Here is a 26,223-nt window from a genome sequence, read left to right on the forward strand (position 1 = left end):
AGAGATACGATAGGAATGGTAGGAGGAGTGTATTCATTCTGGTGAACGAAGAATTTGTAAGCTACGTAAATGTTAAAGATGACAAACAGGAAATTCTAGGTGTAGGCTCATCTCTAAGGATGATAGTCAACCTGATGTCTTTGGAGTGTACAGACTGGGAACTGGTAGCGTAGACGCTGATTCAGAATTATTTGACAAGATAATCAGCTATGTGGGAAACGACTTGGAAAGGAATGTGATTGTAGGGGGTGATCTCAATTTACCAAATGTCAATTGGGAAGGTAATGCGAACGACAGGAAGCATGGCCAATAAATGAGTATCCGGACACCTAGCTGAACATGACGTACAAGTTCGTGGTGCCCTCCATCGGTAATGCTGGAATTCAATATGGTGTTGGCCGACCCTTAGCCTTGATGACAGCTTCCACTCTCGCAGGCATACATTCAATCAGGTGCTCGAAGGTTGCTTGGGGAATGGCATCTTATTCTTCATGGAGTGCTGCACTGAGGAGAGGTAGCGATGTCGATCGGTGAGGCCTGACATGAAGTCGTCGTTCCAAAACATCCCAAAGGTGTTCTATAGATTAAGGTCGGGACTTTGTGCAGGCCAGTCCATTACGGGTATGTTACTGTCGTGTAACCACTCTGCCACAGGCCGTGCATTATGAACAGGTGCTCAATCATGTTGAAAGATGCAATCGCCATCCCCAAAGTGCTCTTCATCAGTGGGAAGCAAGAAGGTGATTAAAACATCAATGTAGGTCTGTGCTGTGATAGGCCACGCAAAACAAGGGGTGCAAGCCCCCTCCATGAAAAGCACGATCACACCATAACACCACCGCCTCTGAATTTTACTGTTGGCACTACACACGCTGGCAGATGACGTTCACTGAGCATTCGCCATGCCCACACCCTGCAATGGTATCGCCACATTGTGTACCTGATTTGTCACTCCACACAAAGTTTTTCCACTATTCAGTCGTCCAATGTTTACGCTCCTTACACCAAGCGAGGCATCGTTTGGCATTGACCTGCCTGATGTGTGGCTTATGGGCAACCGCTCGACCATGAAATCCAAGTTTTCTTACCTCCCGCCGAACTGTCATAGTACTTGGGGTGGATCCTGATGCAGTTTGGAATTCCTGTGTGATGGTCTGGATAGATGCCTGCCTATTGCACTTGACGACCCTCTTCAAAAGTCGGCGGTCTCTGTCAGTCAACAGACAAGGTAGGCCTGTAAGCTTTCATGTTGTACGTGTCCCTTCACGTTTCCACTTCACTATCACATCAGAAACAGTGAACCTAGGGATGTTTAGGAGTGTGGAAATCTCGCGTACAGACTTCTGACACAAGTGACACCCAATCACCTGACCACGTTCGAAGTCTGTGAGTTCCGCAGGGCGCCGCATTCTGCTCTCTCACGATGTCTAATGACTACTGAGGTCGCTGATATGGAGTACCTGGCAGTAGGTGGCAGCACAATACACTTAAGATGAAAAATGTATGTTTTAGGGGTGTTTGGATACTTTTGATCACATAGTGTAAGTTCATATGGGAAGGGCATCTGATTCAGAAAGTGACGGAACCAGCTAGAAGGAAGACTATCCTGGATGTGGTGTTGATAAAACCAGATGAGCTCTATAGAGAAACCAAAGTAATAGATGGTATTAGTGATAACGAAGCAGCTTTTGTGGTAGTTAAAAATAAATGTAAAAGAAAGAAAGAGATTAAAATTAGGTATGTTAGGCAGTACTATATGGCTGATAAAACAGGCATGAGGGAGTTTTTAAAAAGTAACTATGATCGGTGGAAAACGATAAATAAAAATGTAAACAGACTCTGGAATGGGTTTAAAGCAATTGTTGAGGAAAGTGAAAACAGGTTTGTTCCTTTTAAAGGTGGTAAGGAATGGTACAGACCCACTATATTATTATAGAGAAGTAAGGAGACTATTAAGGAGGTGCAGGTTGGAAGAAAATAGTTAGAAATGGCTGTGGAAGTACGGAGAAATTGAAGGAACTTACTACGAAATTGAATGTAGCAAAGAAGTCAGCTAAGGATAGCCATACTGCATGACTTTAATGCGTGTTTTCATTGCCCGGGTTGGATGGTCGAAACTAGTCACAAATTTTTGTGATGTCATCGGAGCTCTGGGTACAGCCTGCACGTGCTTCGAAGCAGAACAGTTGTCCTTCTTTGACGAATTACGTGGGGATGGGGATGTATCTTGCATGCAAGCTTATATCCTTCTAAAACATGAAGTACAGTAATTCACTGTAAACAAGACACAAATACGCAGATATAATACATATAAATAAGCATGGACAGTTCTCCAAATCAGCCCTAAGGGGCATGCCTTTAAGATAACCATAACCAGTGAGCCTCAAATTTTTATCTCAAGCTCAGGTATCTGTTTGACTGTGGTGAAAAAATTTACAAGATGAAGAGTAAACAGTGTTCTGATCAGAAGGTATAAAAAAAATAACAGACCTTTAGTACAACTGATTTCTGAATTCGTGCGTTCTAATCTCATTTGGTAATGCTTATGTTAGTTTGGTAAAGAAAATTCCTGTGAAGTTCATACATATAGCAGCATTTTTATGCCCACCTTAAGCCTTTTGCGTCATGGAATCACACTGTGCACATGCAAGTAATGTATAGTGATACTGCTAAAATTGCACATCCTAAATTTTTCTGCTGTCATTTTATGTACAAGATTTAATAGGTATGAAGCCTCCCTCCTCTTTGGAGCTTGCTATGCATTCCATACATACTTCCTTGTAACCGGTATCTCCAAAAACTGTTAATTTGTGGAGCATAAAATCAATGATATTATTATTATTATTATTATTATTATTATTAGGTGCAGTTATTGCTAGGGTCCATTCATAAATACACTAGTGTCCAAAAGTTAAGCAGAATCACTAAACGAGGCCACACCGCCTGATAGAAATGTCAGACAGATTGCTGAACAAACGGATGCTGAATCACACACCATATGTCACACAACTTTTCCAAAAAAACAGTGTCAGAAAGGATCTGATAGCTAAGGTGCACCTTTAACAACTAACAAAACTTGGCAATGTCTTCCACAATAAATTATGCTGTTAATAGGGTGTATGGTTACCCCTAGCGGCCACACATGCTTCGCAGCGAAGTGGCATGCTCTCTATCAGATGGTCCAAGAGCTCATGTGGCGGTCGATCCCAATCCTCCGAAAAGGCAATGCGAAGGTCTTAGAGGGTCCTTGGTGGAGGCTGACGGTATGCATTTCGCCTCGCCAATACATCCCAAGCATGTTCTAGAAGATTCAGATCCCCAGCCAGAAATTCATCCACCAGAGCAGCGTGGTGCGGTCGGGCATTATCATCCATTAAGAGGAAGTCTGGACCAACTGCACCTCTGAAGAATCGAACTTGTGGTCTCTGTACCTCACCCCTGTATCTCTGAGCATTATCAGTGTTCCTGGGACCACCCATGAAGATGTACAGGTCCGTACGGCCATTCAACATGACGCCGCCACCACCACCATGCTGGTCCCGTTTCACGATGTTGCTGTGGTTGTATCGGCTACACGGTTCTCTCCAAATTAATGTGCGATGGGAATCGTTCTGCAAACTGAAGCGGGATTCATCTGTGAAGAGCACATGCCTCCATTCATTCATTCATGGTCCAGTTTCGATGTTGACGGCTCCACAATAAACGGGCCCGTCTCTAGGCTGGAGTGAGCGGAATTCACACCGCTGAACGTCGGGCAAACAGCCCTGCTGTTCTGAGCCTCCGGTACACAGTTTGCCGGGAAACGGCAACCCCTGAGACGGCTGTAAGCTCCGCCGACAATTGTCTTGCAGGCGCACTCTGATTTCGTCGGGCGGTTAAGGCCAGATATCGGTCCTGCTGTGGGGTGGTTACCCTTGGTTGACCTGTTACTGGCCTACGACTAATATCTCCTGTGTCTCAAAATCGTCTCCAAAACCAGGAAATGACACTTCGTGACATGTTCAAGGATACAGCGACTTCGGTCTGTGTCTGGGCTGCTTCCAGGCGACCGAGTATTCTACCCTGCAAAACAGGGTCCAAATGGCGGCGTTGTGCTATTATGTTGTCACATTCACCACGAGGCTACACCCCGCACACTATAACAGGGCAAACGCGACTGAGAGAATGTGGGGCGCAGGAACTGGCTGTGTTTACCTTGCGGTTACGCTGCTAGTGAAAGCAGGGAAAACTCCTTTCCTATACAGAGCAAACATGTAAGTTCGGTAGGTGTATATGTCGTGCGATTTGCGGTCTATTTCCTGTTCCCCTGCTTACTCGTAACTTATGCTTAACTTTTGGACACTAGTGTATTTAATGTCTTGAAATTTCTAGCCAACAGTATCCGTTAGGCATAATTGGGAACTACCATCGTCTACCAGGCTCTGTGTAGATAATCATAATCAGTTCTCTACTCCAGTTGGCCAGGTGTGGGAATGAACAACCGTCCTCCTGGGGCTTGTTCTATTCTTGTTGTAAGCAATCCCTCTTCTTCATCTGGCTTGCCATGCCTAACACACTCGAGGGTTTTTCTTTCAGGGTGAACTCCCTTAGCCTTCAGTAGTCTTCTACCTCATCTACAAGACAGCAGATTGTGTACTGGACGCGTTATCTGCCAAGTGCGCTGTTCCAAATGTCTATCCCATTGTAGTTTCCATTAAGGACTTCAACATAACTCTGGCAAGGGACCCTTAACAAGGTGCTACCAGCAGAGCCAGCTGGACCAATTTTTTTTTTTTTTTTTAAGAGGTCTTGCTCTTTTATCACTCGCCCTTTCCCCTGGCTTATGATTGGCGGTGCCTGGTCTCATATATACTGGGCCCAGGTTGGCGGTGGTGTAGATTCTATCTCTGTTGTAATGCCTATTAATACTGTAGCCTCAGATCTCAACAGCTACATCTCCCATTACTACTGTTGCAATTCTATTTGAGTTCAGGTTCACCAAAAAGGGAAAGTAAAAGCTAGTGACGAATCAAGTCTTATATGAAATGATGAGAAAGTGAATGGGAACACGCAATATGAGATTTGTCCCCTCTTTCTGTTGCTCCCTCTTCTAAAGTGGATCTCTTGTCATGTTCACCCTGTTACATGTTTCTATTTGATTTGATTTGATTTGTCTCCTATTTGTTCCTTTCCTTTACTTATATTGACACATTGAATTCCTGCTCTCCTTTCATGTTTATCCTGTGCTGAAAGTCTTTTAGCACCTGTATTCATCTTAGCCTCTTCCCTTTTGTGCTTATCTAGCTTTCTTACCACATAAAGGCTGAAAGTCTGTCAAGTTAGCCCCTCATTGAGTGTTGATGTCCACTCTCCTGTTGAAACTGGGATTGATAAGAGCCTGTCCATGTGAAAATGTCCTTGTGTTTTTGTGTTTGTCCGTGTCTTATCTTCATGTTGCTCTCTCTTCGATTGCTGATTTCTCGTGTTTATCCTATTGTGTATTCCTATTTATTTTCCTTTCTCTAAATATGTAAAACTCAACTTATATATGTACCTGTATTTGGTTATAACTGAAACTGCTGGACAGATTTTGTGCAGTTTTTGATGTTTACAGGATCTCCTGAGGAAGGTTTCTGTGTATTAAATATTGAAGTGTGATGGAAGGGAGCCAAACAGTAATGGTTCCTGCAAAACAACTGAAAGAAAATGTTGCCACACGAATAAGTCCTGAGCTTACGCTGCCTAAACTGTTTAAAATATCTACAAGCAATAAATGCATGAATTTTAGAGCATATAAAGTTGGACCAAATATCTATCTCTAAAAGGTCACCCACATTAACAGTTTTATATTTGTTAGCAGTAGAAACCCTATACTAAGTACAGGAAGAGCATTCTTGGGACATGACTTAAAGCTGCCTAACCCATTGAAGATAACATGGAGATACATGCAGTATGAGCTTGGCCATTGTCCTGCTTTACCATATGGTTCTGTGTTTGCAGTCATTGCAAACCATAATAGCGAGTCCCTCTTCAACATAATGTTGTGCAATCATTTAGTCCTCACCATTTGGTTTTTCTCCTGGAACCCAATAGCTTCCCAGACCAGACCCAGATTTAGGGTGCTTCGTGGTCTGATCACAACCCAATTTGGATCATCATCCTGCTGCATTAAGTGAAACATACGGGATTGTAGTAAAACTCCACATTTAAGGATTAAGGGTGATTTACAAAATCAGCATTTGTAAGGTTAGATTATGAACTTAACAGCCCGTGTCAAATGAGAAGCTGTCTCAGTTGCAGTTGTTTGTATGTAGTAAAAAAAAAAAAATAGATCTGGTGCTTGTGATATTAAACACAGTGAAATTTTCCAAGGAATGGTGTGCGTTGATTGGGTAGGATAATGTGACAACATAGTAGCCTCTCAAGGCCAAATTGCCTCCTATTTGACAGTAATCAACATTATAATTCTGGAATATCTGAAAACTTTTTAATAATATGATCAATTATTGTTTTTATTACTTATTATAAAATGTAACTTCTGTGTGTCATTTCAATAAATAATCTTTAAAAAGTATTATTTCTTTATAGAACAATAATAAATTTTTGTGTTTCGGTGAACCCACCCACATACACACCCATACCCACACCCAAAATGGCACCTTGGTCTTGGACTCATCAAGCCTGTTTAGAAATACGGTGCTACTACCGTAATGCCTGACATTGGAACCCATGTGGCTCTTGAAGAATAGGATCAACTCAATCCCTCTTCTTCAGCAATGAACCCATCATGATCTTTACTTACTCCAGGCCAGACTTATATGTTGATGTTGTGGGATTAGTGGAACATTGGCTACAGGGACAAAATGTCGTAAACCAGCTGCACCCAAATAATAGCCAAATTGCAAATTGTTTCTTTCTTGTTTTTGTGTGTGATATGGGGTGCCACACTTATTTGGAGGGGTCTTCCTGAGCATTCGGGATATGGCAATCCTCTTGCACTGTTTTTCTATCACATTAGTCCTGTGCCATCGTTAGGCTTCTTCTGCCATGTGCATACCATAAATACATGTAAACAAACATCTGCAATTGCAATCCTGAGCTGCACTTCACTAGACATACTGGATGTGGTTCTCTTTTAAAGATCACTCGGAGAGTATAAACGATCCAATTGGCCTGAACATATATATCATTCCACATCTCCAAAATCAATATAAGGCATGAAGGATGCACATGTTGCAGAGTAGAATACAAGAAGCAAGCAAGTAAATAATTACAATAGCGGAAGATGCTCACGTATGGTATCTTAGATATTACATCAGAGAGAATAGGGAACATGCATGATCTGGGGTTTTAATTAAAAATATGCTAATCTGATCCAAAATTTCATGCAGAATTCAAAAATGTGATCAGAATGTACAAATAATAACTCCAAACATGATAAAAATCTAAGTCAATGTACGAAACTATCACGTGACGCAAGTACGTGATCTCATTGATCTGACGTCATCGTACAGGTTGACTGAATTAGCAGACGAAATAACACACAGTGTGCTGTGAGAAGCAGGATACACTTCGCGTTTTTCTACTTTATGTTAGTGTCTGGTAAAGTTAAATTCGAGGTCTATACATTGGATAATAATCTGAGTGTTATATTTTAGACTTAAAATGAATCCTCCGCAGACAGTGAGGCAGAAAACTTATAAATGGTGTAGAGTTCCGATGTGCAATAGCACATCGCATACCATCCCAAACAAATTGTTTATGAATGTTCCAAAGACTCTAAAACTAGGGAGGAATGGATTTTGGCGAGCTGGAAAAATGCTGGTGATATATCAGAAAAGTCTACAGTTTATTTTTTTGAAGATTTTAACGTAAGATGAATTTGTTTGAATATTCAATCACTTTTCCATGTCACCTGTTCTAGTGGTAAACTTTAAATTTTAATGTATGATGCTTTATTTAAATGCTTCAATTACATCTTGGAATATGGAAGTAACAAACAGTGCATTAATTAATGCTGATTATTAAAGTATTCTCCAAACCTAACCTATGTTTTGGGTGATCCATATCAAGATAATAAATCAAAGGGGTTATGAACCATTTTAACAGCTCTAACTCTACCAATTTATCTTGGCATGCAACAGTAATGTATTTCTTTATTGAAGAGCTTGATTTGTAAAGAAATTTAGGCTATATCTAAATACTCTATAATATAACAAAAAAATAGGCATGTACATCATGAAAGGAAACAACGTGAATTTAACAAATGTATAACTCTACACAAAACCAATGCTTATCTGTTGGGGTCTTATAAGTTAACAATGCTCAATTATAATAATTATCATAATATTAATGAAATAAATAACATAATTGCACACAGGTGTAAGTGATGTTGGTGTTTAAAATATTATCCAACTTAGCCTAAGTTTTAGGTTATACAAGCCAAGTCAATAAACCGAAGGGTAAAAATACCGGGCGAGTTGGCCGTGCGGTTAGGAGCGCGCAGCTGTGAGCTCGCATCCGGGAGGTAGTGGGTTTCGAACCCCACTGCCGGCAGCCCTGAAGATGGTTTTCCATGGTTTACCATTTATAATGTCCAATAACGGACCATTTATATTGGTATTATAAATTTGCTCATTCAGGACAAATATTTCAGATTCCTATGGGAATCAACATCTATATCATCTGATGGCCAAGCAGGCATCAATTTTTAGTGATGAGACAAAGTCTCTTAGTGCATTGGCACTGCCGGTGGCTCCAGTTAGCCTACGCAGTGGCCTCCACGGTATGCACTAGCCAGCGTATTGGTAGGTGTGCTAGGTACCAACTGACGAGCCCACCCTAGCACACGAGGGCGAAACGCTGGCAACCAAGAATGAGCTAGCTGGAAAATTTATAATGTCCAATAACGGACCATTTATATTGGTATTATAAATTTGCTCATTCAGGACAAATATTTCAGATTCCCTATAGGAATCAACATCTATATCATTTTCACACCAGGCGAATGCTGAGGCTGTACCTAAGGCCACGGCCGCTTCGTTCCCATTCCTAGGCCTTTCCTGTCCCATCGTCGCCATAAGACCTACATGTGACGGTGTGACGTAAAGCAAATAGCAAAAAAAAAAAAAAGTAAAAGTCAATTCCTGTATTGAACGACTAAAATGTCATCAGGACATTTTTCTCGCCTGATATGCTCAGCTTGTTAAAAGCCAAATGTAATTAATGTTATTGGCTTTATGCCCCGCTAACTACTTCTACGGTTTTCGGAGACGCCGATGTACAGGAATTTAGTCCTGCAGGAGTTCTTTTACGTGCCAGTAAATCTGCCGACACGAGGCTGACGTATTTGAGCACCTTCAACTACCACCGGACTGAACCAGGATCGAACCTGCCAAGTTGGGATCAGAAGGCCAGCACCTCAACCGTCTGAACCACTCAGCCCGACTTGTGAAAACTAGATGAAGTCATATTTATCTTTATCATGTTTAACTTTTTCCGTCCACAAAGATATTTAATGTTTCTCTTTCATGGGCCCTGGAAGTGGGTAGGCCAGCTGTCCCGAACATAAATATATATTTTTTTGGGAATGATAGATTATAGCCCTATAGTACTATGATCTTTCTTTCTTTCTTAATCAGTTTATCCTTCAGGGTTGGTTTTCTCTCGGACTCGGCGAGGGATTTCACCTCTACCGCTTCAAGGGCAGTGTCCTGGAACGTGAGACATTGGGTATGGTGATGAAACTGGCGAGGAGGGCCATTACCTCGCCCAGGCGGCCTCACCTGCTATGCTCAACAGGGGCCTTGTTGGAGGATTTGAGGATCGGAAGGGATGGACAAGGAAGAGGGAAGGAAACGGCCGTGGCCTTAGGTGTCTGGAGGAGAAGTGGGAAAATACGAAAAACCACTTCGAGGATGGCTGAGGTGTGATTCGAAACCCCTTGACTCAGTTGACCTCCCGAGGCTGAGAGACCCCGTTCCAGCCCTCGTACTATTTGTTTTCAATTTTCATGACAGAGCCGGGAATCGAAACCGGGCCTCCGGGAGTGGCAGCTAATCATATTAACCACTGCACCACAGAGGTGGACTAGTACTATAATGCTACCTATATGTTTATGTTAGTGCTGAAATCCGATTTCTTACTTTACTAATGCTGAAAGCCCGAAAATGTAATGTTATTCTTTAATATGGGAATCAGTCTAGAAGGAAATGTTGAAAGGGATGTGATTTCTATCCAGGTTCGTTGTTATCCTAATACTATGGGTTACAGTACATTGCACGTATATAAAAGACGCCACTTACAAACTTGTTTTTTATCCGCGAATTTCTGCGGCCACAAAAGACACTATTTTTCAAGAATGATGACATCTGCACATGGTAGATTGTCTGACTGTGCTGTTTTGAACCTTTCTTCTGTCATTTCGAAGTTATTCACGATCATGAATAATAAACAATCGGCTTTTAGCAACGGCTGATGCACAACGGCTGGTAGAGCTGCATGCGGTACTGGATCGTGACGTCACAGCGCGCCGCTTACGTCAGAGGCCGTTTCACTCGCCTTGCGGAAAGGCACTATTAAATATTTTTTTAATGGTAGAAAACAAGGCAACTTACCACAATGTAATACGTTTACGTACTATTTCATTGGTGTACTTTTCAAAAAAAAATATTTTTGAAAATTATGCACGTTCCCTATTGTCCAATTTAAGAAAATGCTCGATCCCAGTGAACAATCCAGAGGGATTTAGGTTGAGAAACGTAACAGGGATGAGAAAGTGTAGGATGTAAATAGATTGATAAAAATGGAAAAAAGTATGTGTCAAGTAAGGAAGAGAACTCTTGCAGATGAAGTGGTTGATCCTTTGCTGTCTAAAATGATACTAGTTGACAAACTACATATTTGATGGAAGAGCAGCAGGTAGGGGTGAAATGAGAGTGGATGGCCATTATTGCAATAGACAATTCATGATTGGTATCTCCATGCTGTGAAGGCCTTGATGAGATAGTAGCAGGACAGAGCTACCGTAGGGAGACAAATCGATGATCTTCGGCAGTTCACGGAATAATACCTTTACGGGGCATGCCCATCTGGTGTAATGATGAAGCTTGTACTCTTCTATCTCATTAAACATCCTTGCCTAGATAACTTACTTTTGGATCCTTTTCCTTTGCAAATTGGCTAATGGACTTAGCTGTAAATTATTTACTTACTGTTCTTGCTTCTGAAATATTGACACAGGTAGTATTTAATTATTTCACAGTTCGATTCAGATTTCTTATTCTTGATTTAAAATGTCATCTTTTGTTTTTCCAGTATACCTTCACCAAATGCTGCAGAAAGTTCCTCTAGAGAGCAAGATCTATCCACAAGTATGAGTGAATTGAATTTGGAAGATTCAAGGGCTAATTTTGCAGAAGATGAATTAGGAGATAATGCTTCTGGACCATCCTTCGCACAGGTAAACTTCGTGTGAACCATGGTTACTAATGAATACGAAATCCATCCTACTGAATTAATCTTCAGTCCTTAATTAATAAGTGTATAGTTCCTCTTCAAAATTTAATTTTACTTCGGTGCATTGTATATGTTCTTGCAAAGCAGGTAAATACAAATGCTATACTGCCAATATTAATCATTATTGGGTTGTATTCAGTTATAGTAAATTTAATTTTTCTCTAATGCCATATTTAACATATTTTTCTGAATTTATTTGTACCCAAGAAACAGGTGAAAGAGTTTATATAGCATTGTTTTCTCAACAACAAATTGTGTTCTGTGGAAGAATTCAAAGTAGGAGTTATGTCTTTGCATACTCCTTCAGAGTTATACTAACATTTCATAAGACTTCATTGTACTGAGAACATGGTGCTACATATGACAGCTGTTAAAATTGTTTCAGCCTAAAGGTAAAAGTTAAGTGCGATTCCTACTGATCAGCTAACAACGGTTTTATGAGAAGCCATCCATTATTTAAATTTAGCCTGATCTTGACATTAGATCCCTTAATTAATAGTTATTATTATTATTATTATTATTATTATTATTATTATTTTAAACAATATTTCACACCTTTTCATTCTAGACGCTCTATAGACATCTGTTGTACTTCTTGGAATGCAGTTTCTTTGTACGCTTCCAGAATCTGTTGATCTGAATGTCAATTTAAAGGACAAAGTAAGGGAAAGGGCTGCTGAAGTAAATATTTACTATTGTCCTCATATATACAAGGTGTAAGTGATATTACTCGCCAAGCTGAGTATATAGATCGGGAAGAGCTGAAATACGAGGAAAGAGTATAGTATTATTACAGGTTGTATGTTTTAGTGGGGGAGAATGTTTTAGTTATGATATTTGAACCTCTCAAGCAAGTGTGTCTTGTTTCCTACAGGCTTTGTATTTGCGTTTTATTAGGGAGCATAAATAAACAAAGAAGTGAGGCCTTTGTCATTTCTGCATGCAGTGAGCAGTTCACTGAAAAAATCTATGTTATAGAAACCACTTTGTGGAAGATCTCTTCCAAGGAATAGTTCAACACTGTTCAAGTGACAGATGTATATCTGAGTAGAGTGGTGGGGTAAGATGCCTGCCACATCTGTTTTACACTGCTGCTTTGAGTCGGCGGATGGGTGGTTGAGGTAACATGAACTAGTCCCTCCCACTACCTTCCTCTCTTTCAAGTGGAAGTCTCTGAATGGGTGTCTGCTTGTTCTTGACCTAGAAAACAGTGGTTCAGTGACGATTACCACTCGTAGCATGAAGGGTTGCGTCAAATTGTTACTGATCATGTGGAATTTTTTAGTGGCAGTTTTTTCAATAATGGTATTATACTTAAACCACAAGTACCTTGACATGCTGTTCGCTTGTGTGAAGCACAATTTCACAGTGCGCAGGGAGTTCATTAGAAGAGTTTCCTGGGAGGGGGTGTGGGTGGGGGAGAGCAAATCTAGGTGTATTTATTGCAGTAAATACTCTGTGCTCACAAAACAAAATGAGAAATTGGGACCTGAATCGCCACTACAATCCTAGACATGGAGGGTGATCTACTGTACATCGCAGTACTCGTAGTATAGCATGTTACTTTTGTGTACAAGTCTGGACCGTTTGTAAAACTCTACTTGAGGAGCTAGTGCATGTGTATCTAATTATGCACAGCATCTTTCAGCATTATCCACCACGTAATCCACACTTCCTGTTGAGTGTGTGGGTAATAGATGAGGCCATTTTCACGCAACCTGAGGTGTTTAATGTGCGCAACCCAAACTTGGATTGTGGACCTTACACGTGCTGCATGCCAAGACAAACTTCAGTACCGGTTTCCCCTTGCTACCTGAATGCGTACTGTAGGAGTGTGTTAAATTGGACTAATTATGTTTGTGGATTTGCTGAGAATTCTTTGAATGTATGTTACCAGATATGCTAGAGCAGTGTGTCTCAAGTCTTTAAGCGCGACGATCACTGAAATATTTCTATGAATCACTAATTTATAAGAGCCAGTTAAAAAATTGAGGTATGTTGTACCATTATAATATAATCATTCTAAAAGTCTACTTTGAATTGCTTTGAAATATAGTCATTGAATTGGAATTTAAGTATTAAAAGTGAAATTATATTTTGAACATACTTTTAATATTTACCTTTCCTTTCTTCAGCTTATCCCTCTCCACTGGAAACATCCATGCTCATTTTCTTGTTTTGGCTGGGGGTTTTAGGCCGGATGTTCCTTATTTACTAAATTAATAATTAGGTTATTACTCGCCTTCAATGAGATGGGTGAACTAGTCACCTCTTGTAAAGTTCCTGCATATCCGGCTCAGTATTAGTCAAATTTCGCTGAAGATCGGCACATATGTTATGTCTGTTTCTGTTTGTTTGCTTTTTTTTTGTAAACGAGCCGTGAAAATCCCTTTTTACAAGAATAGTTTGTTGATAACTGCAAGACTGTCTCCAGTGCTTCTTCAGATAATTCTGCAAATTCACTCTTCGCTGAATGTGAGATCAAGAATTGAGGCAAGCTAAGAGGTCTGCGAAAGCCACGTCTGGTGACGAGATGCAGATGTTAGTGTAGGTTAAGAAGCATCTCATCACTTAGAACCTAACATCGTAGTAAATTCCCCATTATGGCAGTGTTACGGTGGAATTGTAACGGTTATGATAGCCATCTTACTGAGCTGCACCAGCTAATCAGTTCGCTGCAAGTATAGTCTGTATTCAAGAAACTAATCTCAGACCAGGTCTTCAGAAAGTCTTGAGGAAGTTTAGAGTATACTCAACAAAATGGGATTTTGCTAACCATGCTTCCAGTGGCATTGGTATTTTCACTTGTTCTGATACTTACAATGACGAGGTTCCACTGGGATCCCAGATGGAGGAAGTAGTGGTAGGCGTTTTGTTGCCTGTCATAACTATGGTTTGCAATGTTTATATCCCACAAGGCCAGCCTCTTAATATCAGTGATATTGATCTTACAGATTAGCTCCCACCTCCTTTCCTCTTATTGGGCGATTTTAATGCCCATAACTTATTTTGAGGCTCTAAAATGCTTTGCCCCAGAGCGAGGGAGTTGGAACAGTTAATGGGAGAGCTGGATTTATGCATTCAGAATACAGCAGTAGCAACACATTTCAGCATAGTGCATGGTACCTTCTCTCGCATTGACATTAGTCTCTGCAGCCATGCCCTCATCCTCCTTCTTCAGTGGAATGTACATGATGACCTCTGTAACAGTGACGCTTTCCCCATTATTGTTACTTTTGAAAGAAATCTATCAATGATCCTCCCCGATGGATTCTTAAACTTGCTGATTGGCCAAAGTTCAGTTCACTAGGGCCCGGTTGTATAAAACATCTGATCTGAGTTTAACGAGGAAAAATGGCTGCCAGTCAAGTTGAACTTCGATTTTCCGTTGTATAAACGCTAATCTAAGGTCATCTCGTCTCGATCTAAGTTCAGATTTGACTGGCGAATATTCGTCGGTTAATCTCCTTGAACCTAGATCATTATCATTCATATTAAACATTGAACTAGCTCTGAAGACTTGAGAAGTGTTTCCTTGTATCGCATCTGCGTAAGAATACCGCACCTTAATAATATCGAGATGAGTTATAAATATCTTGAATGCTAGAAGTTAAATAATATTGCTAAAGATCGCTCGATTTTTCAGAAGTGAGGTTATGTGAATATCATATAAACAATAGCCTACTGCCATACCAACACGTTGTTGTTACTTAGTTTTATGATACTGCTTCAATAATGAATTATTTTAAATTATGTTTCAAGTTTACAAAACAAAGCAACTGTGTAATATACAGGGGTCGAAAAATACCGGGCGCCCAGTCGCCATGGCGCCTGAAAATTTTTACCTGGCGCCTGAATTTTCAAATTAGGTTTTGAAAATTTATTTTTTGAAATCCGGAGTTCCCTTACGTGTACGTTCCCACCACTTTACAAAGTAACAAGTCGTGTGGTGTTTCACGTTTTTTTTTTCTGTAGCTCATATATTCTTTTTTTTTGCTAGGGGCTTTACGTCGCACCGACACAGATAGGTCTTATGGCGACGATGGGGCAGGAAAGGCCTAGGAGTTGGAAGGAAGCGGCCGTGGCCTTAATTAAGGTACAGCCCCAGCATTTGCCTGGTGTGAAAATGGGAAACCACGGAAAACCATTTTCAGGGCTGCCGATAGTGGGATTCGAACCTACTATCTCCCGGATGCAAGCTCACAGCCGCGCGCCTCTACGCGCACGGCCAACTCGCCCGGTCTCATATATTCTAATATGTGCAATAAACATTTTCAGTGCTTTTGGCAGAGTTTTGAATTCTGTAATTGATCTTCGTACCTTGGACCTGGACGTTTCAGTTCTGCGCGGGAGCTGCCTGGCGCTCATGGGAAACATCGTTGTAACCCGTCAAACAAGTATCCTTTCATACGGACATATCGTAACACATCGAGTTCCATTACAGATGATCAGCTATCGGTAGCCGAGTACAAAGATCGGAACAGAGTTGTGGAGAAATGCAGAGAACTACTACGTTAAATAATTCCACAAACACTACATTACCGCCATCCTTCTCGTGACTAGCCGTTCCTCAACTATTACCGCCAAAGCAGTGCTGATAAATTCCCGTGGAATTGATTCTTTGTATTTAGAACATATGGAATGACCTGTTTATCAATTCTTGTATTTTCACCGAACAATATTTATACTTTTAATTTAATTACAGCATTTTGGTATTGAACAGTTTGCACTTTATAAATGCGGTTGTTTTTATTCCTGTGCGTTTATGGAAAATTGCCAACGTAGCATCAGACATCGAAGCCCGCGAACTCGGAAGCCATTTAACGCTGGTGTATTTTACGTTTCTGTGCTATACTTGAGAAAATCGGCAAAATGAAACGAACAAAACCTCACAAATTGACTGATGCGAGTAACAAACAGTGTACTCTTTCAGATTTCTTCGTAAGTAGTGTAACCTTTCCAAGGCATCAGTACATGAACCAGTTACCATTGTTCATAAATATGACGTTAGAATGGAGCACCATCGGTGAGCTTCGAACTCAGCCCGGTTTGTCGAAGCCTCACCCTCCCCTACTAGAATAGTTCGCTAGCCGAGCCGGTATCGCATTTTCGGGTCTGTGGACTGTCCGATGGGGCGGTAAGTCCTTTAGTAATAGTCTCTATAGTAGGGGGAAAAATTAATTATGAGAGGAATACCATTTCATTACTAATGAGAAGAGAGACAATATCTTGTATAATAAAAATTTACTTATACTAGTGAAACACATTATTTACATGAGTATGCCATACAAACACCTTACATATAGTAACTTGGGTGATCTTGACGTTTAAATGTTCGGTAGTCCCTTTCTACACTTCATTATACGTTTAAATATTCAAACTTAAGAAGGCGCTCCCTCTTGGGTTATTTACACTATCTCAGATTTAGAGAGGCGTTTTCTCTCTAATTATTTCACTTTACATTTACACTAATCACTTTACACACAAATCTATTCAACATAGGCATACCCAGCTGTAATTCTGTTTGTTTGTCGAAAATTAATATATTCAATTTGCATCAAATTATGATATAAGTTTGCTAGTATCGTATGAACTGAGATAAGCAATTTACACTCCCAATCCTTTGAAAGTCGCGTTACAACACTACTTTAAGTTAAACGTTGCCAAATATGCAGTATGATAAACACGCTCATTTCATTAGGATTTTTATCACCACATATATCAGGACATTATTTACACAACGATGTTACCTATGGACAAGCATTTTGCGACTTCAATACCAGACATCATAAACAAAGTATTATAGCACTACCTGCAACAAATGGACAAGAATATATACACTTCACATACACATAATGGGCCGCAGGTGGCCTTATTCACCTGCCGCTTGTGACAGTAGGCTTTACTGTCTCCTGCAATGAACTCAGGACCTTCTGAGACGGGGTATATCTGACCTGGAATTCCCTATACGCTGTGGATAATTAAAGAAATAAATTGGAGGGATCCTTCATTTAATGCTCATTTGGAATCTCTGCGACGTTGGCTCTATTTAAATTAACACACGTAATCTTTGTATCGAAAGGAAAAGAAACTCGCCACTTGTATCTGTTCTATTTCACTGAAGGAAACGCCTTCACTCCCCCGTTTAAAGGGGCTCATAAAACTCCCGCTGTGAGCTACCCGTGCCACACTTTCAAAGAGCGGTCCACTAGCCTTCTCGGGCAATGACTTAACGGCAAATAATCTATTCACTTCTTTCAATACTGGCCATAAATGGCATCACACAAATCACGGCCCTATATCCGGCCTAATCAACATATTCACATCGCGATATGCGCCTCGCGTGTCTTAATGACAGATTCCAAGGGAACTTCACATTTCATTTCACAATATATATTATGGCTACAGCCTGTTCAGCCATTTCATTTCCTCTCGGTACATCGACCACGATGCAAATTCAGTGATGATCTCCTGCCACCAGGGTCCAAGTTAACTTGCACATTCGCGAACTAATTAGCGATGTAAGGTATATACCCCAATCTCATGCTCCATTCGTTGTTCCAGCAGTTTTAATTTCTAGTAAGGAGGATTTCCTAAGAGCTTGTGAAGTACAAAAAAACAAAAAAAACAAAAATCAGTTACTGAGATATCTCTGAGGACTCCTATTGGCTGGAGAAAGATGATAACTGGAGTCGCTTACGTAGAATATTTAAGCCATTTTACTTGACGGTACTTCACACTTAATTAATCTGAGGTCCTTAAACTTACGTCATGCATTATCAAACTCTTAAAAATTTGGAAGTAAAATATGGTCGTTCCCAAACCATGAAGAAAGTATTCTATAAAAGACCCAAATAAAAATGAAATTATAATTATTATCCCTCTGAAATGGCGTGCTTGCAGTCTACGTTATATCTAAGTGAAAAATTTACATATTTACAATGGGACACGACCTTCAAAGAAATAAATACTTGGAAATGTACTCAGCCTTCTGGATACCACGTTCACAGCTTTACAGGAGGGCACTCCATGGATTTAGACTGCTTGCATCACGTCATCGGCGATGTGAAGACCCATGATGACTTCCTGGCAGGTCACGAACATGACGGCTTGATCTGGTATGACGTTCTCGACGTTCTCTGCTACACCAGGCGAAGACAGCTAGGCGTCTGGTTCTCTCTAATATGCAGGCAAAATTCTGGCATTCAGATGGACGTCGGCGTTCACTCCGGCGTTCTCGTAAACATGTAAATGAGGGGAAATTATCTCAAGTGAATGCGTTAGTTTATTACACACCACAATTTGAATATATGGTTGGATCTGCTCAATAGCACGAGCATTCCAACCCAATGCCGGTATTGTCTCTGTAGCCCGACACTGCTCCCTTCTCATGTACCTATTCTTTTATAAACAGCATACAGCTATTCTAGGTCCTGAATAAAGAATGTCACTGGTTAGGCCACTACTGGATTAAATTTTCTCGTCTCACACGACCACACTTCAAGCATATTCTATCTCGCCTAGTCATGCGTAAGTCAGGCTCTCAACTGCATTATCGATTTATAGACGTGACACTACCCTTAATTATGCCGACACTGAGCCGTTCACGCACTTTCTTTGTATCTCTCAATTATGTCGAGACATACACACAACTCCACGCACTGAGTTACCTGGCTATTGTGGTTAATTGAGCCGTATTAGTATCGGCACATATGAGGCTCGACGCACGACCTCTTCGACACACGGACAGCAGTCATTTCGGTTTCGTGCTGCTCCCACTATATTAATTAGCGACACACTGTACTCGCAAAAAAAAAAAAACTTACTTAAATTGTGGGTATTGTCGCAGATGTTCACAGGGTTTAATGAATCTGCATAACACTGCTCAAATTACAAGATTATTTCTTCACAAACGACTCATACACAAACCACGACGAAATACTACCGTACTGGCGTCACATTGAGAATGCACTGGCTCGTGTCTCCTCCTCAGCTCATGAATATATAGGCGAGCTACGCTAGAGACCCGAATGCTGAGGGTGGGGGAAAAAATGCAATCCTTTCTCACACATTGATCCGTTAATACGCAACGTACAGTGACGAACAGGATATCAAAATGTAGCTCCTGTATTCCCATCTCCAGCGAGTGACTGTTATTAAAATAACTTCGTAGGTTTTGAAGCAATCTTAAAAGCGTCCTTTTGTCTCTGGCGGTGAATGATGACGAGCACAGGGGATTCCTTGTGTTCGCTGTTACGGTTAGGGTCCAACATCTGTTAGTCATTAAGACGCGCCCTTGTTTACAGCGCAGTTACTGCTCTGTCAGTTAAGTAGAGCACTTCTTGGTCTCATAATTATGCGTAAAATTCCCTGATTCAAATGAATGTTTGCGCTTAATTATCCATTGGGTATTTTGCGATTTATAAAAATTAACAGAAATAAAACAGTTGAATGCGTTAAGTTGGCAGTGGTGAATAAGCGAGGAAAACATGGTATAATGTTAGTTTTCACGTTGGACCTACTCTCTGGGCTCAGTTAGTGACCTAGATTCTTTGTCACGTGATAACGCGTATCGTTTCGTCTCGCTCGCGGTGGGAGTGAGAAAACTTCCCGTACAAGCGCTCTTGCACCGCCTTGCTGCTAATTACCAACAACTAGAGCTGGGTCGCGCGACTCTGGATATTGCAACTCGAGTCCTGGAGCGGGCAGAAAAATTCTAACTTGGGCAGTTTTTATCGTAGAATGACGCGGAAAACGGCATATTTCATCTCCTGGATATCATGACATACCATAGGTGACGTTGTGAACGGTCACAGTAGGGCCCGTAAATGTAACACAAAGTGATACAGAAGGGAGTGAATGTGAGAAAACACTTGATGGAAGTGCCTACTGTAGAGTTCAGGACGACAATGACCAGCGTGATTCAAGACAATGATAGGTCAAACATCAAAAATACGTCGAAATTTCAATTTTCAGGCAAACGGAAATTTCAGCACTTTCAGCGAAGTGTGTAAAGAAAATGAATGCTAATATGTCACAGCATATGAATGCATTGTTCATGGCATCCTATCACATTGCAAAAAAATAACAGACCCTACACTGATTTTGAAGGTTTGGTTACATTGTTAAGCAAGCTGAATGTTACTGATTCAGAGAAGAATGAGAATGATCACAATGCAGAGCTTGAATGACTACCGTGGCTGTGCTATGAAGAAGGAATTGCGAAGTGTAAATTATACAGTAACTTTCGTAGTATTGCCGATAAACATTCTAAAGGTGTATCCCAGGGTGCGAAATCGCGGGGGAAAAGGGAGGGATTCCCCCCCCCCATCGGGGATTTTATCTCAAAGGCTCCCCCCCCCCACTAAAATTGCCCGGAGGGATTCTTTCATTATAAAATTATGAGGAAAATGTAGAACACACATAATTTATGACTGAAATTAATGATTTTTACTGTACATATTTTTATGAAAACATCAGCAATGCCAGCCAGACCTTCAGCAATAAAACTACGCAGCAGTGGCAATCCGGATCTGCAACCTATTATTCATATTTCACTCTGACAAGTCCATCTGAAACTCGGGAAAAATATAAATTACTTGAAGCTCTCCTCCTTTGTCATTGTTCTAAGTAGCTCGAGCTTACACCACTCTTGTACCGGTACTTCTTGGAGAGGGTGAGTTTCCGATAAGTAGTCAATAGGACAATATTCACTTAAGCAGTGTACAAACCGACAAATGTTTTCAGTCAAAACTTAGCCCTGATAGAGGAAGGTTCCACTAATAAAGCAATAAATCAGGACAAATCGCGCCTCGTCTCTCAAAACTTCTCAGCTGTTTGGAATGATGTTCTAATGTTTATCATTCTCGTTGTAACAACAAAATTCAAACAAAAAGATCTACAATTTACATTTGTCCGGGGAGGGAGGGGGTAATTAAATTACAGGAGAAATTTAACCCCCCCCTCCCGCAAAATACTGCCTGAAAAAACACTAGTAGTTAAACCCTATATCCCTTCCCCCACCATTTATTTCTGATTTCGCACCTTGGTGTATCCGGATTTTCAGGAGCATTTAAACTGGAAACGTTTAAAATATACGAAAAATCCTATCCTCACTCGAAGTGTCAGGAGGCTGAAAAATGGCGTAACAGCCCCAAAGGGCCTTGGCCTACCAAGCGACCGCTGCTCAGCCCGGAGGCCTGCAGATTATGAGGTGTCGTGCGGTCAGCACGACGAATCCTCTCGGCCGTTTCCTTGGCTTTCTTGACCGGGGCCGCCATCTCACCGTCAGATAGCTCCTCGATTGTAATCATGTAGGCTAAGTGGACCTCGAACCAGCCCTCAGATCCAGGTCAAAATCCGTAACCTGGGCGGGAATCGAACCCTCCGGGTAAGAGGCAGGCACGCTAACCACGGGGCCTGCACGAGGCTGTAAGTTTCATGAAAAATTCCGAATGTGCACCTGTAGCGAGATGCGTCAAGAAAATGAATGCTAATATGTTACAGCATATGAATGCATTGTTCATGGCATCTTATCATACTGCAAAAAAAAAAAAAAAACCCAGACCCTACACTGATTTTGAAGGTTTGTTTGCATTGTTAAGCAAGTTGAATGTTACTGGTGGGAAATCAAACAGGCACATTTGGTGTAATTTTAAGACGTTGACCTTGAAGGTGACTGGTGATTATTTGGGTAAGTATCTATTAAAATATACATTTCTATTCTTACATGAACTGAGACTATACTACTTAAGGCTACATTTCAAAAATAATACGTAGCTTGATCCTAATCTAACCTGTGGTGTTCATAATGTATATTTGCGAAAAATGTGCTGGCTCCTGATAAAAAGGGGCTGGCTACTGAATTATTTCTATTTTCTTCTACCCCTGGTAATATATATATATATATATATATATTATTTAGCAGAGATATCAGATTATTCCGACTTTTTGTCTGATGAAGAAGAGTTGATTTTACGATGAGCTCCTCGCGTCTTTCGGTACAGACGGAATCCGATGATTGAAATGGGTGATCAAATGTTCAAAACGAGATTTCGTTTCTCGAAAGATATTGAGGAACGACTGGAACTGAAGTTAAGGGACACACTATTAAAAACCTACTCAAAGAAATTATCCCCTGTCACCCATGTGTATGTTTTATGCTACAAGAAGTTTTCAAATGGTTGTTGGAGATCTCTTTAAATTGACAAGTCAACGGCTTTCTCTTTCAACTTTGATGTCACCATATCGGTTCTTTTATTTTCTATTATATGTTTGTACCTTGATAGTACAATATCCACCAGATCGTCCTTTTATTTCGGTGTGAAATTTGCAGAACGCTCCTTTGAAGTTCTTTCCATGTTTACTTCGCGAGATTTCAATATGATCTTCTTCTCCTTCTTCGACAGTCACGGCCAGGTCAATCCCGCCATTCATGTATTATCCAAAGGGCCGAGCTATTTCGTATTTCATTTGTTCTGCGGTGTTGCCACGTCCACTTTTTTGAACTCCGATTACATTTGAACTACATATGTGTAAACCGAGTTCAGTTTTATACAACACAATGAAGTCGTAATCTCAGTTCATTTTCAGAACTAAGTTCTTAATTGATCTCCAGTCAGATGTCTTTATACAACCGGGCCTAGCTGTCTTTAACAATGTGAATAGCCGGAACATAGATGATGATATATATTATATCATACAAGTTCTTGCTGCTGCTGAGTAGTCCGTTCCATGTGGTTCTGGAGCTCCTTGTCGAAAACTTGTTCCATGACAGAATTAAGAAATTGCAGCAGCTGTGAAAGAATGACATCGTGCTCAAAAACCCCATCGTAGGCAGCTTACTGTGGCCTACTTGGTAACATTTAATAAACTCAGCACTAAGGTGCAAGTTCTTATTCAACAAAGTGAGAAAGCTTCATGGGAAAGATATATGTCCATGACATCACATACATAGTCAACTCAAGTGTGGACTAAACTGCAATGCATTTCGGGAGTATAAGAACTATCCTCAGTACTACAAATTTCCACTGCGAGCAGTATCGTCGCTGACCTCAGTTGCAAGTCATCTAGCAAGTCATTTCGTGGATGTGTCTGGTTCCGGGAATTACCATCCTGATTTTCTGGCTCTGAAGCAGAAGACAGAATGCCATTACCTGAGTTTTGCCACCCAAGCTTCAGAGGATTATAACATGCCCTTTATGGAGTGGGAGCTCCGCAGCACGCTGGCACTTTGCAAGGACACGACTCCCAGACTGGGTATTGTTCATAACTGTTGAATCAAATATCAGAACTCGACAACACATTGGACTTTATTGCAGAAAGCAAGTCTATCCGCACATGCATTACAAAAATAATGCTGATGACTTTCAGAGAATGACAGACATGAAGGAAATACATTCAGTAGAACTTCGTATATGTACAGTATGTAAACTTACAGATTGCAGCAGTAAATTATAAGTTCGTTTGAATAAAACTATTCACAATATGTACCACTTCAAAGATAGCCACGAGAAAATACAAGTCTTTAAGAACACTATTTATTCACAATATGTGCCGAGAGACTTGAAAATATCAGCAAAAATTTATAAGTGCATATGACCATGCTTGACTTGTATGAGGAGAGTCTGAGTTAGCTCCTAACTTGCACACGCATAATGACGTCTTGAGAGGAATTTCGCGGTGGTGTCTTAATCAAGCACTATATCCCACGGTGCCTGTATTGATTGTTGCACGCTCTGGTTGCAGGGTTCGCCAGCATGTGGCATTCCGCTTGTCTCTCGGCAAAGGGCTTCCTCTATACCCAGCTGCAGTAGTGACTTATCCCTTGACTCACGCCCTCAGCTGTCAGGCTGGATCTGATTGGGATGTTCTTGAAGAGTGGCGCACAGCATTCAGAACCGCACCGCAACAATAACCAGCGATGGTAGCCTCTTATATCTTGTTGGGGAGTTCAACCGAATGTGGATAGTGGGCGAATTTTTGTCACAGTGGCGAGAGGGTAGAGTAATTGTTTTCCTCAAGCCTGACAAGGAGTATGCAGGATGTTGCAGACCTGTTTGTCTCTAGCTGTCTGTGTAAACTATTTGATAGGATGCCACACGTGTATCAGTTGAAAGTTAAATGCACTAAAAAGCGGCACTACGTGGTGGGTGGGGGGCTGATTCCAGGGTGCTCCTACACAATTTATAGGGCACTTATATTATCTAGGTTAGACTATGGCAATGCAGCATATATATTGCCTAGGCAAAACTTTCGTATGAAATTGAACAGCGTCCACCACAGTGGAGTTATTTTGGCGATGGGAGCTTTGCATACAAGCCTGGATTCAATTCCAAACTTCTCTGCTGTATTCATGTGGAGTTGGGCATATCATAGGATATGAACTTCGTGGTTTTGACCCATATTGAATTGTGATCACAATAATAATAATTATTAAATAAATGCCGTATGGTCCACCTTTTTCATTACAATATTATGCAATATTATTGAATTATATTATTAAACTAGGGACTAGTTTCAGTCTTGGCTGGCCATCTTCAGCCTTAATGTAATACATTAAATAACTAAACAAATGTAAAAACAAACAATTGACATGAAAAGTAATGTACAAACACACAATTACATTTAAATCTGGGATGAACTAAGTGTAAATTCTGAAAAATAAATTAGGCTCTAAATTCTTAGTATCTGGAGTATGCTCATCATCCAGACTCTTTAGTTCCATCATTGCTAATCATTACAACTTCAATTGCAAAACGGGAACTGGTAAATTTTGATTCTGTAGTCAGATCATCGATCACCAAATCTACTTGATTGGTGTTAGCAGTATGCAAGCCACTGGATACCACTGTAAATATCCACCAGCTGACGCAGAACTGCTGGATGGTGTTTCCACATCGACCAACGTAAATAAAATTAAATGTTCCCGTAGCGCTTGTTAAAAACATGCTAAAATGCTGTTGGACATTGTCAGGGCGGCACATGAAGATATGGTTAAAACTGACACATTCTTAATTTGTGGCTGGTATAAATTTGCAATTCATTGTGGTGTCCATGAAGTTAACCTGAATAAATGATAGATAAAATTAGATAAATTAATGAATAGAAGGAGGGAGAGAGAGAGAGAGAGCGTGTTAGTCAAATGGCATAGTTTATATGAGACTCGCCTCTCGTTGCGGTGTGTGGTGTATTATTGTGTACCTCATACTAACGGTTGTGAAATTCAAAGGAAGGGATGGGGCAAGGGGAGAGGTCAAAGAAAGGGAAGAGGGGGGTGCAGGGGAAGGGGGGATTAAGGCGGGGCCGAAGGATGTAGAAAAAGGGATGGCTGCTGAGGCAAGGTGCTGTGAATATTATGAAAAACTGAATTATGACTTGTTGGTTTGACGTTTCTAAAAATTGGAATTAGAAGGTCAAATAGAATATTCGGCCTTTCTGAAATGTCATTAAGATTATGATTCAGGTTAAAGTATTGATCTATATGTATGGAGCAGCTTTCAGTAATGTTAAGGAGGGGTCCTTTGTTGATGAATTTGAGAATTTCCATATCTTGCTTTATGTCTGTGAATTTGTGATTATAGTCCTGCATATGCTGTCCTACAGCTGAAAATTTATTGTACTTCACTCCTGATTTCGAAAAACTATTGAACTTGTTCATGGATGTGGCATTATGTTAAACGTGTGCATTCCTATTGTTGGTTTTGAAAACTAATTTTACATTGTGCT

At 40.6% G+C, this 26,223-nt stretch overlaps 1 protein-coding gene across 1 annotated transcript in view; it reads left to right on the top strand.

Annotated features, from left to right (window-relative positions):
- LOC136864490 (E3 ubiquitin-protein ligase RNF10) overlaps window positions 1-26,223 on the top strand; it is a 362,846-nt gene that overhangs the window by 322,416 nt on the left and 14,207 nt on the right. Inside the window, exon 11 of the mRNA XM_068226296.1 lies at window positions 11,296-11,440. Within this exon, the coding sequence (XP_068082397.1) occupies window positions 11,296-11,440 (145 nt within the window). The remainder of the gene's footprint in view (window positions 1-11,295; window positions 11,441-26,223) is intronic.

The sequence above is a fragment of the Anabrus simplex genome, chromosome 2 (assembly GCF_040414725.1).
Source record: "Anabrus simplex isolate iqAnaSimp1 chromosome 2, ASM4041472v1, whole genome shotgun sequence".
NCBI classification, from domain to species: Eukaryota; Metazoa; Arthropoda; class Insecta; order Orthoptera; family Tettigoniidae; genus Anabrus; species Anabrus simplex.